The sequence below is a fragment of the Strix uralensis genome, chromosome 6, assembly GCF_047716275.1.
Source record: "Strix uralensis isolate ZFMK-TIS-50842 chromosome 6, bStrUra1, whole genome shotgun sequence".
Lineage (NCBI taxonomy): Eukaryota > Metazoa > Chordata > Aves > Strigiformes > Strigidae > Strix > Strix uralensis.
In genome coordinates, this window is record NC_133977.1 from 13,157,163 (window position 1) to 13,175,846 (window position 18,684).

General features: G+C 36.6%; 1 protein-coding gene across 1 annotated transcript in view; it reads right to left on the bottom strand.

The window, feature by feature from the left end:
• The window catches only part of DNAH7 (dynein axonemal heavy chain 7), a 116,694-nt gene extending 98,832 nt beyond the window's left edge, over nt 1–17,862 (bottom strand). Inside the window, exons 1-14 of the mRNA XM_074872743.1 lie at nt 17,752–17,862; nt 13,917–13,982; nt 13,344–13,452; nt 13,076–13,229; nt 12,619–12,712; nt 11,231–11,411; nt 10,288–10,363; nt 8,121–8,246; nt 6,511–6,630; nt 4,813–4,996; nt 3,191–3,370; nt 1,619–1,894; nt 530–657; nt 271–349 (exon numbers count right to left, since the gene is read on the bottom strand). Of these exons, the coding sequence (XP_074728844.1) occupies nt 271–349; nt 530–657; nt 1,619–1,894; nt 3,191–3,370; nt 4,813–4,996; nt 6,511–6,630; nt 8,121–8,246; nt 10,288–10,363; nt 11,231–11,411; nt 12,619–12,712; nt 13,076–13,229; nt 13,344–13,452; nt 13,917–13,982; nt 17,752–17,766 (1,788 nt within the window). The 5' untranslated portion in view covers nt 17,767–17,862. The remainder of the gene's footprint in view (nt 1–270; nt 350–529; nt 658–1,618; nt 1,895–3,190; nt 3,371–4,812; nt 4,997–6,510; nt 6,631–8,120; nt 8,247–10,287; nt 10,364–11,230; nt 11,412–12,618; nt 12,713–13,075; nt 13,230–13,343; nt 13,453–13,916; nt 13,983–17,751) is intronic.
• Nucleotides 17,863–18,684: the final 822 nt, after the last annotated feature.

The following is an 18,684-nucleotide window of genomic DNA, read 5'->3' on the forward strand; positions in this document are numbered from 1 at the left end:
TTTTAAGATAAAAAATAAATACTATTTCCTTCACATACTCCAATGGATCATCTTGTGCACCCCCTGGACTGCAGACCCCCCACTTTGGAGATAGCTGCTCTACAGGGTTTTGGTCCATGTCAACTGGCATTCTCGCCAATAAATGCCACTGTACAGGGCAAGTGACAGCAGAAAGCTACTGCTTAAGGCCAGAGCAATAGTACTGGTAGCTACTTCTTGCTTAGACTCTTATATATATTTAAAAAAAAAAAAAAAAAAAAAAAAGAGTACCTTAAGTTCCATTAGTTCCTGTGTATTAAACGGAGTAGTAAGTGCTTTTTCTGATATTCTGTCAAACTCATCACATAGTCTGAAAAATATATAAAATAACCAGTTTAGCATGTGGGTTTTGTTTTAATCATCCTTGGACAAATCAGATACATTTATAACAGCAAAAATGAGATCAACATATCCTTTAAGGATTAAAATAATTCAACAACGGAAACGAAATTATGTACATTTCAATATATATTTTCAGTTCAAGTGTTACCTCACACTTATGTCTTGATGATCTTTGAACATTTTGGAAATAACTTTTTCACAAATATTATCTGCTCGCTTTACCAAAGCACTTATTAATTCATCGCAATGCAATTCAAACATTCCTAGATGGAAACACTGCAATAGAAACATAAGAGTTGTCAGAACACTGAATAGCTTTTACCTATTTTCTCTCACTGTCTTACACAGAATGTCAAGGATCTCATCCCAGAATTTAGTTAAACCATGAAACTCTTTTAAAACTTTCAAGTGAAGAAAGGAAAGAAAAATCTACAGTTGCAAAAAACTGTCCTTCTGTATCTGCACATCAAAATAAATTTTGATAAATTCACGTAAATTTTACGTCTATTGCTTTTTATCTTGACAAATAATCTACTTCCTCAAAAAAGAAGGGCATCTACTGTCTGTAGCAGCAAATGCTGTCTGGTGAAATTACAGAGTTTGAGATACATCTAAAATGTGGTAAACTTGCTTTACTGATTGAGACATGTGACATTCCTTAGGATTAAAAAGGGACTATGCCTCCCTGTGTGTCTCCAAATCCAACACTCTGACTAGTGGGCAAGCGAGCTTGAATTCCACACACAGAAGCCCTCATAACAGGCCTGTAAGTACTAGTTTCTCCAGAACTCAGGTTTGCACTGAATGCTAGGAGAGAAACAATTTAAGGAAAACCACTTCAGCCTTCCAAGTTCTTTTTCACAATGGATGAAGGATTCTTACCATGAAATATCCTTACAGGGACAACAGAAGTGGCTCATGTTAAGGATCCTCTGTCTTAGATGCTTGGAAGGAATTTGGAGGTGGCTGGACCCACACTTTCTCTTACTCCTTCACATCTAAGAGGAGCATACTCTAAACGCCTTCAGAAGTCACAAAATTTCTAACAAAAATAACTAAGTCTCACTTATGTATGGCAAATACACCCCGGAAATGCTAACTCTTGAAAAACTCCTCTGAAAAAATTTTCACTTTAACTATCTCAAAGTTCATTATCATCACCTTTGACAACATTCTTAGTACAAAATCAACATTAAAATAATATCCATATCTCTTTATGGATATTATTACAATTTACCTTCCTAGAAGTATACTTCATTTCCTTAGCAAGTTTCTGGTACTTTATAATTTCCCTTTTCATTTCTTCAAAGGTATGTTCCTCTGTCAGGAATTGATCAATATCTTGTTCAGCTTGTTTATTTATCAGGAAGCTGTACTTATCATACAGCTTGAGATGTTCCACAGGTGCAGCACTTTCTTTGGCTATTTCTTCTCTGATCCTTTTCTTATGTTCATCCAAGACTTCATCTAAGATAACAGGCTTCAAGACAGTTGATGAGGACTCATCTTTTGGCTTTAAAAAAAACCAAACAAAACAAAAAAGTAAACACATTTTCAAACTACAGTTATGTCTGTAGCTCAGTTATGGCACAGAAGATAAACAGGATAGAAAAATCAACTAAATGTTACTTTAAAATCTAATTAAAGTCTGATTACAAATCTGATTTTGTAGATACAGCTATTTACATTCTACTCAAATTTCTTTGAATCCTAGCTTATGGATGTTTGCCTCCAACAAGTAAGAGATCAGAGCCACTTCATTCAGAAACTTGAAAGTCCACATACTTATCCACCTAAAACAATCTACATGGATTTTATTTTTCCTGAACCACAGGCACAACACTTCAATTTTGCTATCAATTCATGAATCTGTAACATTAGAAAAATGGAAAACACTTCCCTGAAACCCCCGAGATAATCTAAAGCCTTGCTCTTGTGCTCTTGTGCACTTAGACATGCCTGAGATGCTTCTTTTAATTTGTCTTTTCACAAGTAATTGATTAGTGCTTTTATAAAGCATATTACTCAGGTTTCTGCTTGGTCATGTGTTCAAGCATATTAACAAAAACATTGAGGGTTAGTATCTTTATTTAAAATTGAAGTTGGTGCTAAACAGAAAGGGCAACAATGTCCAAATTATATTCCTTCAGGAAAAAAAGAAATGTTCGCCTCCCACAGCTCACTGGGAAATGATCAAGAGGCACCACAGAACATTACCTTCCCTATCTCCATATTAAAAACTAAGACTGCTATACTGAAAGTAACATGCAATTCTAAACCAAGTAGGTACTTTTTTTATTTCACAAAATGTTGCTTACTTAACCTGGATTGTTTCCTGTTTGACCTAGCATTTTAATCTGGTTGAATGCACAAAACAACTCAAACATAAACTGCTTAAAAATTATGGTTTAGTTTTTTTAAAGGATAGGCTACTCAGAAGATTCTATATTTAAAAAGACAGTACCCTTTCCAGTATCAAAATAGAAGGTGTTTCCCAGAATACTGCAGAAATATGTTTAAAATTTAAATGCACCAATTATGTTTGTAGTACATTTGCAGTAGCTGCTGCAAAAAATAACTCAGAGGAAACTAGTCGATTCTTGGATTTTTATTTGCTTAGAAAACAGTGACTGGGCCTTTTATTAACAAAATTAAGATGATTTCAAGTTGTTCTAAATATCCTGAAAGAGTATTATAGTATTACTACACAAGATCTGACAATAGGGCTATTCATTAAAATACCTAGGAACTAATTGTAGCAACAATATAATGATAAAAAAAATAATCCATGAGTATTGTAATTTCTTACCCACTTAGAAAATAATTTGGTCTCAACTCTTGGTATATCAGTGACAGCTTGAATCATAAGAGTATAAACATTCAGTAATATATCCTCGTAGTCATTAAAGTCAGGTTCAAATTTAATACGGTCATTCTCAAGGATTAGCCTCAGGATTAAACCTGGGTGTTTGTATGCTTGGACAGATTGCTAACACAAAAAAAAAAAAAAGGAAAGTAAATTATTAGTTAACCTAATTCATGGAGGAAAAGTCAAAGGATGATTAAAATTTACTCCAGTATATGCATTTAAAATTCTCATTACTTTAATTGCAAATGATGTGCCATAATCCTAACAAAAATACTTGTGCAAGTAGGAAGTATGTCTCACAAAATCCACATAAACTAGTACTCATTAAGATGAGATACAACGTTATTTTTAGTAGGCACAAGAGGCATCCTCTATACACCAGCCAACAACTTTTATAAAGTTGTCTGCACAGACTGAAGCAGAGTATCTTCACAGTAGTAGCCCTCACAAATGTAGCAATATATGAATTATGTGCACAGCAGTACATGTATTCATCACCTGGAGCAGTCACTATGACTCTACTAACCTTAAAAAAAAAAAAGTGTTACATCCAATTTTATTTGTTAAACAAGAACCCGATCCACAAAAACTAAACTGAGTATTATGAGTATATATTTGCAGTATGGACTCCTACGTATCCCAGCATGAAAATTTGTATATGCTTTTGTCCTTGGTGGCATAATTGGATTTTTCATCATATCTTTAAGCTGGATCAGACACCTCTTAACTTCCCCACATCTGCTAACATATCCTAACACCACAAAAATTTAATTAGGAAACACAAGGAAGCATTTTATCACTACTAGGTAGCATAGGATCACCATTAGGAAGGATTAGAAAATATGTACCTATTATTAATAATAACAGAAAATAGTACTGTTGACATCAAAGCTCACTTAACTCAGAAGCATACAAAGCAATTAGAGGGGAGCAGGAATGAAAAATATATACTCTGCTTCCACAACATGATTCTTTACTTCCTTACATTCTCTCTCTTTTTTCATCAATATTACCTGGAGCCAGAGTTCTGTGGATATGTGATGGCAGGGCTGTATTAACAAAATCTGAACAAAGATCCAGTTGCACTCCAAGACATCAAATATCAACGAGAAATATTTACCTCTACAATAGACATCATGTGAGTGCAAAAGAGAAACTCCTTCTTACTTTTTTTTCCCCACCCAAGAACTATTCTGTCAAAGCATGTAGTAGACACCTACTAATAGCAGAGAGAAGATAGGACTTCTTCACAGATGGGTATTACAGAGAAAGTGCACTAGTGCAAGATGCAAATGGCCTTTATATTAATGAATCTACTGTATGTCTGACTGCAGTGTGTTCTTGAGGTTACCAGATTTAAAATATGTTCATATTTCCTTTCTTACATGACAAAAAAACTCTATTTTCTACTTAATAAATAATGCATTCCTAACATTTTTTCCAGAAAGCACCTGCAACCAAAGTTCATACTTTCTTTTTTATTTTCAAAAGAAGCAGAATAGTACAAAACATATGTACATGGATGAACAATGATGCTATTATGCATATGAAAGACTACTTACTGAAGGTTCCACAAATAAATCTGTAAAGTCTTGAATTGAATGTAAAAGTAAATGTTGCAGTTGATGAGTCATTAAAGTGGCAGCACAACTGAAGAAAGACTCTAATTTAGTGATGTTGGCATTGCTGGGAACTTGTTTTCTTTTATTACCTTGGTAAAAGATTTTCTGCACTTCTGGAAACCACCTTAAAAGAATACAATATTTTTAAGTTTTTCCAAGTCATTAGCATTAATAAACCTGTAGTTTTAAGTTAATTGCTATAAATGCTTATATTACATACAGTCCAAAGATCCTGCAGTATACTTAGGAAACTATAGTTTAACTTAAGCATGTCATATGGTAGTATCTTTAAATTCTAAGGAATTGTGTCTGTGAAAACGTTATCTATGATTATGGAACCATATTTAAAACATAAGACATTATGACAGACAAATTCATCATCTTGCTTTGGACTCCTCTTTTCTCAGGCCAGAAAGGCTTCCCAGGCAGTGCACTTAAGTCCCAGGGGCTGTGCCAGTTTGTTAGGCATCCTTGTAACCTCAACAGATGTTAAGATGTGAATGCAATGCCCAGCTGCCCTTAACTAACATGAAATTGACTCTGGCATTGCTGGGAAATAGGAAGGAAGCAAACACAGAAGTGTGCAGCCTTCAGTTATGAGCAGAAAGGCATCTTCAGGGTCAGGAAGAAATAATTCTGAAAATGGTAAAGGCAATACGAAACTGAATCATAGACAAGTATGGAAATAAAAACCTTCAAGGTTAATAGCATGAAAAAACAAGTATTTGAGACTATAGTGGTCTCAACAGTTTTATTATTTAATTAAAACCTGAAATAGTAAAAATGCAGTAATACATAACTGCAGGAATCAAGCACTATTGGTTAAAGGAAGATCAGATGCATACAAACAATTAGCCACAAACTTCTAAAAAAGATCTAGCAATTTTGATGTTTTATTCGAGAACTTAAGTGCAGCATACTGAGTACACCACCAAAAAAACTGCCTTTCTTCTTTTAAAATATCTTAGACTGAATATACAAACATTATGATATCCAAACACTTTACCTTTGAACATCTTAGTCATAATCTCTATAGTCAATGGATCTCATTAATACATTTTTTAGATGAGACTGCTCTCAGAAGCGGCTACAAAACTGAGAATACACAAACTGAAATTCCAAAATCATCAGTAGATGTTCTACAGAGATACTATTACTGAAGTGATACTGGGTTAATCTTCCTACCAATGAGACACTTCCTTTGTTTGAAGTAGGGAGGGGGCAAGTCTTATTATCTAATAAATTATACCACAGTTTATATTCTAAAATGTCATAAATTATCGATACTAGCAACATCGTATTTTCTCATTTATTCAGCACAAATGAGTCCACAAAGTAGAAGCTTTTGTCATAACAGCCTAAGACACATTTGTTATTCCCTTTAAGAAGTGAGCAAAATACGTCACAAAAATTCCGAATAAGAAAACTGCACAAATCACGATAACATGCTCAATATTTACACAGCAGTTTTTGTTCATAGGCCTCAAAGAATTTCACAACACTACATCTCTTTCTTTAATATGTATTATTCAAATGGGTCATTCCTTCTCTCACATGAAAGTTCAGAGTTTCAAAAACAGATGAAGAAAAAGTTAGATTTCCCTGTAATTTAAAAAATATGGATGCACTGGATCATACTTTTTAGATAGAATCACTTTGGATTTTCCAATTTCCTTCACAACTTTATTCTGGAAAAATGAGAGGTCCTCAGCTTCTTGTTTATTGTAATATATTTCTGTATCAAGAAGGCGTAAGTTTCTGAAACAGAGTAACACATGAATATTTTAGGAGCATATTCACTGTATCTTGTTTTTTATTCTTTTATTTCCATGAAATTTTTCATATTTCACATTTCAAACAGAGTTTTTAAACATATTTTAAACACTTTAAAATAATGTTATTTTCAGAAATTAGCTTCTGTTGTTTCAGAAGCTTGTTTATAAGCACTGCAGTACTGTCTGCATGCATGGTCTTAAATTGAAGTAGTAATTACTATATTTGAGCATATTAATAACTATTTTCAGAATCAGAGTTTGTGCATATGTTACTCATTAATAGGATCAAACATTAAAAATTCTGAATGTGTTATATTGCATTCCTTTCTATGACTGGTAGGATTTTTACAAATATAATAAAACAATGTAAAAATAAATAAATCATCATCTAAAGCTAGCTTCAAAATAATTTTCAGGTTTTATATTTTTAAAAGGCATTGGCCGAATTTTGTCTCTTACTTGGCAGATACAAAGAAAATGTAAAAAAAAAAAACAAAAACCAACACTCCCTGCAACTTGTTACAGGACCTGGCCTAGACAGGTCAGTTCATTTTCTTTTGTATCACCAGTCAAGAAATAAGCAAGCAGTTTGGTCTACTCTGGGGAGCAGAAAATAATAGCTCATCTAATGCCTTTTCCCTTGTTAATCAGATAAGGGAAAAAAACATAAGTGCCCAGCTAGACAAGAGAGCAACCCTTCTCTTCTTGGGAGACAGACTGTTTTGAATATTCCTGACCTGGGAAAGACTGAAAAAAAAGTGTCAAATTTAAATAGAGGTTAAGGGACTATACTAAAAGCAAGAAAGACTATTTAAAAAATGGAAGTCATATCCAAAAATAAGTAATTTTTCAAACATGTCAGAAGCTTGCCAGAGTCTGTAAGATAACAAAGAGAAAATAAATTTTTAAAAAGAGGGCTTAAAGAAGATAAGATCATAGCAGGTCCATTCTGGAGTCTTTCTGTACAAGGAACATGGTGTCTCAAGTCGAACTGTCAGTGAAACAGGCTGTAGAGAAAAACAAACCAAAAAACAAATTCACAAATTGCAGGTCTAGATGGCATTTCACCCAAGCTCTAATGAAATTAATATACAAATCGGCTAAACTACTCAAATTTCATGTGTAGTTTCTTCCTTAAAAGTGCCTAGACACCAAAGGAAATGAAGATGGCAAAGCATTCCATGCGACATCTGGGGAAGTACAGATAAGAAAAAGCTTGACCTCTATAGAGGAACAGTTGGCAGAAACTCTTCAAAGCATAAAGTTAAAGGGAACAAAGACAAATAAATCTGGGATAATGGCTTTTGAACAAAGTCATCATATCCATGATCAGTGTTCAGATGTATATATTGTAGCAGACTCAAATTCAATAGGGCAACCTAGAAATCTTAAGATGTCACCAACCATTATTTCCCTACATAGATTCTGAAATCACCGAGCAGCTGAAACCTAAGAGATATAGATAACACTTACTTAAATGAGGTCTCCCACAAGTTCAGAACAGCAAGCATTGAAGGATTTATTGCATGCAAATTTTCTTTCATGTAACTGCATGCTGACAAGAAAGACTTGTTCCAAGGTTTTGGCACTACTTCTAGTCTAAAAAAAACAACCACCAAAAAACCAACAAGAAACAGGAGGATGAATGTAGCTGTGCTAAGAAGTAAAATATTTGTACATTTGCTTTAAGATAATTGTTTTGCATCCCAGAAAGCACAGAATTCAGGAGATAAATTTAGCTTTCAGCTCATTATTCAGATATCAAAAAAATGTCTTCAAACATTGACGACTGTATAAAAAAAGAGAAAGAATGAAATATTGGCCAAATCCTAAGAGATCTGTAACCTATTCATGCTCCCTTATATTTAACATATAATAAAATCATTATACATATATAATGTATTTAGTCAATTAATATGTGATTTTCTACAGTAAGTACTATCTATGTTTATGCTTATCACATCAAATCTGTAAACACTCATGAATTTAGAGCCTTTTCATGAACTCAGTTGTCTGTTTTCAAATTTTTAAAAACATTAAGCTATTTTGGTGGGGGGTTTTATACACTCATAGCCTTTTTTGCTTTAAAAATTGTTTTCATTCTCTACAGGCAGTCTGATTTTACTATTAAAATACTAAGCATTGGAACTTCAGAAGTATACATTGCAACCTTTAGGCTGCAAGGGAAAAGCAAAACCAATCCTGACAAATTTGTCGTATATTTGTAAGAATTTTGTTCTCATTTTCACAATTAATGCCTTTTAAAAGAATAATTCTGATATAAAACTTTTATGCATTTCTCAGTGAATCTGCATTCTATAGGAGACAGAAGAACTAGCTACAGGAAGTTAAAAAACCAAGTTTTTCCACACCTATCTTACATATTTCTTTAGAAGAAAGTTTCATATTTCAAGTACCCTTAATGGAATAAAACTGTTTTACCAATGATTATTCTACTAGGAGAATTTTGTACTTTTGTATCTGGATGTAAGCGTGTGGCATAAGCTTGTATACAAACTACTACGATGTCCTACACAGTTCCTAGGAGATATGGAAGATCTACAAAGAATCAGATGTAGGATGCCCTCTTACCCACGGGATACAATAACAACAATAAATTAATCATATATTTATTACTACTCTTTTTAAGATGCAAATTGCTTAAGTAACATCTCTTACAGCCACTCCTTCTATTATATTCTAATGCCTACCATTTGATATCTAAAAGCATTTACCTCAAACCACAGGCCAGAAATATATTTGTAACAAAACCTTTTTTGTTTTTAGAATCACTCAGTAATGCTACCCCCAATACAGAGCCTGGCTGGTACCAGTGGAAATGTTCTGTTTCTGCAGCATTTGTAAGATTTCATTTCTCTACAAGGCAAATTTATTCTACCAGGTTTTGGCTATACCTATGAACAAGGTACCTCTTCACATTCATATCTAGGGAAGAATTAAAGCATGTTCTAGGGAAGTTGATACTAAGCAGGCTGATCCACACCAGACAGATGTATGATCCTGGGAATAGCACTATACCTGCTTTCAGTAGACTGCAGACTTTTTAAGGCAAGTGTGAATGGAACAGAGATAGCCCATTACTCTGAACAAAGGCCACATCTATCTACTCCAGTGCAGAGGTTGGTACATACTGGAAAACCCAGCCAGAAAAGCTAGGCATACATCACTGTTTGTACTACATATTGCCAAATTGTTCTGAGGAACAAAAGAGTCTATATTTATTACATTCTTAAACCTGTATGTATTGAGGCAAAATGTCACAATCTGTAAATAGGACTGAGCTTCAGTGAAATCTGCACAGAACATGACATTGCTCCATTGATTATAATGCAGTTTAGACATAAGCATTTGTCTTGCTATACCAAATGCTGTGGAACTGTGAGACTTCTTACCAGTTAAGCACTCCTAAACAAAATTAATTCTAGACCACCTTTCAAAGTAAACATATTCTCCAGGGTTTTTCCACAGATGCTGTATAATCATTACTTGAATTCACATAAATAATAACTAAGTCTCATTTACGGCTACCACTGCCTACCACATTAAGACTGTTCCTTATACATGCTATTCTATCCCACTGTTCTCTAGTCAGTGTTTTTGAATAAATATATTTTCTTACACTGCACGATGAGGTAGAAGAAAATCTTTCTTCTTGTCTTTATCTTTTTCCCTGGTGTCTCTTAAAACAAAGTCAACTGAAAAAAAGTACAAAAGAAGAAAAAAAAAAAGCCAAAATAAGCTTAGTTAAGGAATACAATCACAGAACCATTTAGGTTGTAAAAGATCTTTAAGACCAAGTCCAATTGTAAAACCTAACATTGCAAAGTCCACCACTAAGCCACGTCCCTAAGTGCCACAGCTACGCATCTTTAAAACACCTCCAGGGATAGTGACTCCACCACTTCCCTGGGCAGCCTGTTTCAATGCTTGACAACTCTTTCGGTGAAGAGATTTTTCCTAATATCCAACCTAACCCTCCTCTGGCACAACTTGAGGCCATTTTCTCTCGTCCTATCACTTGTTACTTGGGAGAAGAAACCATCACCCACCTCGCTACAACCTCCTTTCAGGTAGTTGTAGAAAGCGGTAAGGTTTCTCCTCAGCCTCCTTTTCTCCAGACTAAACAACCCCAGTTCCCTCAGCCACTTCTCACAGGACTTGTTCTCTAGACCCTTCACCAGCTTTGTTGCTCTTTGTTGGACACACTCCAGCACCTCAATGTCTCCAACAAAATGTCCAAATGCACAACTCAACTGAGATGAACAGTTTTATCTAGATATACATGAAAAGGGATTTAGGAGAAAACTACACTATTAAGTAGGGATTTATAAAATAAACTAACGTTTTTAAAAAGTGTTTAAAGATCAGAAATAATGGATATCATCTTCTTTGGTCATTACAAGGGTAAGAAAAGGCGAATATTCTTCTTCTTAAAACGTGCATCTAATATCCAGGAGAGCTAACTCTTCCACAATGGTTGCTCTCAGCAGTGAACTGCACTCAGCAATGAATGCTTCTGAATATTAGCAACTTAGGAGAAAATGCAACTCCTAGAAATCTACCTATAGCCTTTTTTACACTCAGAAGATAGTCTTCTTTTATTTCATCAGTCAGTGAATGTATACTTTCATCAAGTACTTTCAGATGTTGTGGAATTAAAGCTAAGATGTGGTCTAGCCAGGATTCATCCATTGGGGCCACATTTGCTGTATCAATTCCATGGCGAATGTAATAGTAGTATTTCTGCAGGATAAAAGAGTAAGATGCATCAGTTAAGTCCAGTACTAGATAGTCATTGCTACTACAGTTTAGCTAGAAATATGGGCTTATTTAGTAAAAATGAATGTAATTAGTACTAAGTACTGATTTATGTTGTAAATTACATATACATCGTTAAATCTAACGTAAATACCTTCATCAGCCTGCCAAACACTAGTGGATAGAATAACGATAAAAAGCTGTTGAGATAGCAAAACAGGGTATAGTGGCATGAACTTCATTTAATTTCTCTGATAAAAGCTAAATAAAAATTCAGTTGAAGAATTGACATAACTCATAGGAATCTGGCTTTGGTTTTGCTTTTACAATTCTGGTGAGATGCTTCTCCTTTGCACTGTCCCAGTACCAACCTTTTCCTTAAATAAATTTTCAGTATGTATTCATCCATCTCATTCTAGTGCTGCCATTATTATCCATTAGCTCCTGGGCTGGACCATATATGCAAGAAGAAAGCCATGCATTCTGCAGAGTTTTGTGTGGATATGCAATGTACAGCTAATGCATTGCTCAGAATAGGAATGTATAACCACAAATAAGTACATCTGCTTGTGTGTCTGCATTTAAACAGGCATGTGAAATCTGATTAACATTAAAGGAAACACAGATGAAAAAACATATCAGTCCAAATTAAAAAAAATGCAGAATGGAATATCAACTAGAAGATTACCAATGTCAGGAAGTAACACATGAATCTACTTCAATTAATTTATCCCAAAATGAACTTAATCTATTTTAAATATACATAAATCACAAAACTGTGTATACAACTGTGTCATACAAGGTATCTTAAACCAGAAAGAGAACAAAGAACATCCTAGCCCTTAAATGAGGGTAACCCAAATAGAATTGTCTTATGGATTCTATCTGCTCAGACACAGCACTGCACCCTCCCTTGCAAGTTATTCTCACCTTCAGCAAGTGTACAGAAGATTCATTTATTAATTCCTGACTTTAATTATCCTCCAGTTACTATTCCATTCTGCAATTCTTTGAATCATCCATACATTCCTCCGTTCTCAACCGTAACACTGTAAATAATAAATGGTGTGAAACGAATAGTGGGAGAATATGTCACTGTCAGTCATCTCTCGTGTCAATAATCTTGTCAATATTTACAATAAATCACTGGCACTGTATTTAATTTAATACTCTAGAAAACAACCTTAGCTACCAAAATATCTTTCTCTATTGGTGTAGAAGAATCTGCTTTTGGAGGCTGAGTTCCATCAAGGGATGAAAGCTGTTCTTCAGTAAGGTCTTGCTGCCTAAGACAAAAAAACAAAGAAAATAAAAAGAGTATGCAACACATTCTTCAGATACATTTTACTGGCCTAAGTAATATATAGACATCTTACATGTCAGTTGTGAACAAACAAAACAAAAAAAAAAGGGAACTGGCAAAACTTCACAATGAGCACAAGACATTCTGATTCAAAAACAACACTGAAGTATGTGACCAAGTTTGTATTTTACCTGCTAAAGTTCAGCTTTTAAAATCAGTGATATAGTTCACATTCATATACACACTTTCAATTTGCAATCGTCAAAATTTTAAAATAATTTAATTTAAAACTTTGGTTCATCTATCAAAAAGCAAAACCACATTATTCAAAGACAAGGAAACTCACAATATAATGTCAACAAGAGCACTTCTGAAACTTTCACGGTTTTTTTTCAGATGACTGCTGCTCTTAAATGTAGAAGTTGATGGCCCAGCACCTGCGTCATTATCTCTAAAATCCTGCATCTTGTTTCTCTTGCATCTCATCTTCATATACTCTCCTTGCAAAAAAGATATTTTGAAATTAAGTTTAAAAAAAGAAGTTCAAATATATCACACACATGCTTATGCTTCTGAGAGGTTTTCTTTAGTAGTGCTAAAAATGTTAACCTTACCAGATGAATACTCATTTTTTACAGTAAACTCATCTGACTCATCATCTTTCTGTTCTTTGCTCAGATGGAATGAAGGACAAGTCTGCTGCCACGATGGTTTAGACCTTGACTGGAATAAATATTTTATGTTTTAGTTTTACACTTCTTGTAAATGCTACTAACATACACTTCAAGACTTCTAAATATAGTAAATCAAAGAAAACATAGCCTAATATACAGCAGGAATAAGGCAGCATAAAAATCATACAATACACTACTACTTATATGCTGCCCTCAAATTCTAAATATCCAGACTATTAGAGATAAGCATGTTAAACTCACATGTAATATTTGTAAACTCTCTAGTTTTATACCTTAAATATTTTCAAACTTGTTCAAATACTCCATTTTCATTGTTTTCCAAATACTGAAATATAAATAATGCTCCACATACAAATATAATATACATAGTGCAGAGAGAGAGAATACACACCTCAGCATAGATCTGTATGAGAACCATGGTCTTTACATAACTATGCTGTGACACATATTTGAAAATGAAACCATGCAAAAAAAAAAAGCGAACAAAACTACCTGAGACAGCTGTGGTAGTAAGTTCACTGTTCTCTTTGCCAACTTGCCTTTGCCACTTGGACTGGGCTTGGAAAAAAAAAAAAAAAAGGAGCATCACAACTAGACATTTAAATTACTACAAATATTAGACTTCTGGGAATACTTAAACTTGTAATCTAGCTATAATTCCATTTTTATGTATTATATAATAATTTTTTACACATCCACTTTCTTATCACTTTCCCTACTCTTCCTAGAGTGTTTCCATGCAGAATTCAACCTTCACAAATGCCTTTGAAAAATCACAGCTCTAAAAAATTCATTTTAGGCTGGGAAGCCTTTTTGTTACCTTTTTGCCAAGACATACATTAAAGCATTACAAGATACCATGAAATAATACAATTAAACAATTAATTTTTTGAGTGTCCAGTGTTCTCTGCTTTTTCACAACACTGATCCCTCAGCATCAGCCATGAAAGCTGTCTGTCCAAAAGCACCCTCTGACCATACCCAGGACTCCAGCTAGCACATTTTAGTAACGTACAGCACCTTCCCATAAACAAAGACAACAATCTAGTTGTAAAATTATTTAAAACTGGCTCTAACACAACTGCTTTTGGCTATTCTTCTATTTCTCCTCTGTTCCATACCACCACCAATACTGCAGTGCCCACACCATCTCACCCCATGCAGCTGCCCTTGCAGTGATACTGCATGTCTGTGCTACAGAGACACAAAGCTCTTTCTGCTTTGTCTCTTATGCAAAGGCTGTAGCAGAAGACAGACACAAAGCCCAGAAAGTTTGTGTAGACATACCCAAGCTACCCTTAAAGAAGTTGGGTTGGCTATCATCTGCAGTACAGTTGCTGTGGCATAGAACTCACACAAGTTTAAGGCACTTAACTACATGAAATTTGCAGTCCAGAATAAACTCTGGCAACTCCCAAGCAAGCCAACGTGATGAGGAGAAACTCCGTGACTACCACTAGCTGCAAGAGGGAGTCATACAATAAAATGTTTTAAGTATCTTGTTTCAACATCAACAGCACTACTCATCTAATGAGCAGAAGATCCATCCTCCCACTTTCTCTCCCCAAATGAGATTAAATACAAGCTGGCTTCCCCTTGAATAAAGATCAAAATGCCTGCTGAATTAAAGTACTCTAACACCAAGCAGGCCAGTTTTGATAGGTTTAATCTAGCTTTTTGGCAATCACAGAAAAGGTGACTGAAGACCTTGCCACAATAACCGCATTATCTCTTTTACCCCTCATTTAATGCTCTTGCCAGTCTATCTTCCAGTTAGGCAGGGTCCACCTGCAAGGTTTTTCACACCTTGAAATTCTAAGGCCCATACCAGTCTCATAGTCTGCAGTGACACAGATGACTTACTAGCAGGAGAACAACATGATTTAAGAGGACGGACTCTTATAATTACATTAACCAACTACAACCCAATCAGGCCACTAGAGAAATAATACAAATTAGTATTGGTTAATAATTTAAAACCACATCCATAGCTAGAAGCTTCTATTGGCATTTGTCTTCAGCATTTAATTAAACTTATTTCAGCATAGACAAGGGAAAAGCAGTATTATAACCAATACAGAAAGATTTACACGACAAGCCTGCTTTTTGTCTAGTAATTGGAGCAGCTGTAATGCTCCTGGGAAAATATGAAGCCATTTATTTCTCCGTAGTCTACCATACTCAACCGCAAAAAGATTCTTACCACAGACCGTGTAACAGCTACCAGTCTTTTCTAATACTAGCATAATACTGTATCCCCACTGCATCATAAAACTACTGCTTACCAAGCCAATAAGCCTATAGGATGCAGTGTAGCCTATGGACAGATTTTAGACTGGTTTGGACACAGCTCTATACAAACAGGCTATGATAGAACCATAGAAAAAATTAGGCTGAAAAGGGCCTCTGATTATCCGGTCTCCTTCTCAAAGCAGTACTACTTTTGTAGCACTACTACAAAAAGTTAGGTGAGATTGCACAGGGGCCTTGTCCAGTTGAGATTTGAAGTTCTCTAAACCCACTGCCTCTCTGGGCAACTTTCTCCCGTGCTTAAAAATCTCACTGTGAAGAATGTCGTCCTTAAGCCTAGTCAGAATTTCCCTCCCTGCAACTTGAGAGCGTTGCCTCTCCTCCTGTTGTTGCATAGCACCAAAAGGAATCGGGCACGTCTCTCTAGTTCAGGTACTGGAAGACAGTAACTACATTCCTCTGCCACCTTCTCTTCTCCAAGCTGAACACACAGAGCTCCTTCAGACTGTCTTCATACACAAGTGCTCCAGTCCCCTAACCATCTCAGGGGTGAGCTGAGGGACTCTGGTTTGTCAACAGCTTTACAGCTGCTGGACCAGAGCTGGCCGATGCAGTCACCATAGCCGGTTTTCAACTTGTCTGTTCTCTGTTTCTTGCATAAGAAACTCAAATATAAAGCTCATTGTTTCTCTAGTCCAGATTCTAAAGCAACTGGTGAACGCTATCTACTACCCTGTGAAGGGAATGGATGGGGGGGGGGAATGTTTTCTATAGGAGAAAATGGTTTTGAATTCCTGGAAGAGTATTATCTATTTCTCTCAGTAACGAGGTCAACAGTCTTAATTCTCAGATTCCTAGTTAGGAACAAATAACAGAAACCTGGGTATTCTTACAAATAACAGGGCTACAAAAATCACTAAGACTGTACTTTGCCCTCATATACAACATTACACCATTTTATTTAGATTTTCTTTGCTGAATTCAGCACCACAAATTACACCTCTGAGTGCTGGCACTGATAAACTCAGTGAAGACAGTGCCAATATTTTAAAATATACTGAAAACTTACTACCGGCAATAACCTGTACTAAAAAGAGTGTCCTGGACAGCAAGGGCTATCTGAGATAATTATGAGCTGCCAACTTACACCCTCTAGTACGTACCTTGAGAAGAATCACCCAAAGAAAAACTGGTGAACTATTAAGTCACTGAAAGAAGTTACTGGATTATTTCACTTAAAATACCTCACACATTTCATTAGAGGAAAACTAAACTGAATGAGAACATCAAAATCAAAAGAGGATAAACGAACAGGATTTACTTACTAACAGGAGAACAACATGACTTAAAAGGGCATTAACTAACTACAACCCAATCAGGCCACTAGAGAAATAATACAAATTAGTATCAGCTAATGATTTAAAACTACATTCATAGTTAGAAAATTCTACTGGCATTTGTCTTCAGCATTTAAGCTTCCTTCAATTCTGGAAATAAACTGAATTAATTAAAATCTCTTCATATATCATGTTTAAAAAGCAAAAAAATTAACCCCAAACAAAAAAATGAGTTTATGACAGAACATTTTGTATCAAGCTAAAGACAAATTCATTTCTGTGGTTTGTAATGGGATACCTTTAGGAGAGAGTTACTCTAACAGCAGCCCAAACCAAAATGGTCTCTTTAAATTTGCACTGCTAAACTAATTAAAGGAAATCTGGGCAGCAGCAAGGAGGCCTATATTGCTTCTAAAAACCTGATTTAAGGAGTTCACAGCACAGACACCACGGTTTAACTTTTCTGGAGGGTGTCAATCACAACCAGCCTGCAACTAATGGGACAGCGTGCCGAGCCTCCCCCTACACACGGCCGCCCCACCAGGTCTCTGCTTACAGAGCGCGAGCATTTAATCCGGTGTCAGGGTTAAAAACCCGTGATTTCAGAAACTTAATCCAAGCGTGTTACTTAAGGTTTGAAAGAAACCCACACTTCTGAGATCAGACCAAGCCCCCGGCCCTCCCCGCCAGGCTGTGAGGGGGCCGTGCCCGCCGCGCCGGCCCAGGGCAGCCCCCGGTACCTGGTCGGTTGCCATGGCCGCGCGGGGAGACCGCGCCGCCGCGCGCGGACGCCGCCGTTACCGGGCAGCGCGCGCGGCCGTTGGCACAGCGGCTCCCGGCGGGCAGCGCGCGCCGCTCCCAGCCAGCCCGCCCGGCCCGGCCCTTCCCCGGCAAAGACGCGTCCGGCCGGTGGCCGCCCCTTCCGACTCGTAACGCGCTACCGGAGCAACGGCGGCGCTGCGCGGCCTAACCCAGAACCCGCTGCGGGGAGAAGAGCGGCCCCAGGCCAGGCACCGCCTGGCCTTCTGCCATCAAGGTGGCTCGCAAAGCCGCGGCCGCCGCTGGGAGGTGCCCTGAAGTCTCAGCAAGGGTTCCTGCTCAGGGGGCACCGACCGAAGACACGAAAGTTACTAGCTGATAAGCGCAGTGATGTTCCTTTTTAAGCTATTGCAGTATATTTGCAGCTACAGCAAGTTCGAGTTTCAGTTTTGCTGTTACTTCACAGAGATTGTTGTCCAGTAGCAAATGCTCGACACCCTTTTGAGGCGTGCCAATATGGGGAGCTAAAAGCACTTTGAGTAGCATGTACCATTCACAGAATCGTCTAGGTTGGTTGGACTGGATGATCTTCAAGGTCTTTTCCATCAACCCACCATTAACAGTTCCCAACTACACCATATCCCTCAGCGCTACGTCAACCCGACTCTTAAACACCTCCAGGGATGGGGACTCCACCGCCTCCCTGGGCAGCCCATTCCAACGCCTAACAACCCGTTCTGTAAAGAAATGCTTCCTAATATCTAGTCTGGTGCAATTTGAGGCCATTCCCTCTTGTCCTATGGCTTGTTACTTGGTTAAAGAGACTCATCCCCATCTCTCTGCAACCTCCCTTCAGGTAGTTGTAGAGGGTGATGAGGTCTCCCCTCAGCCTCCTCTTCTCCAGACTAAACAAC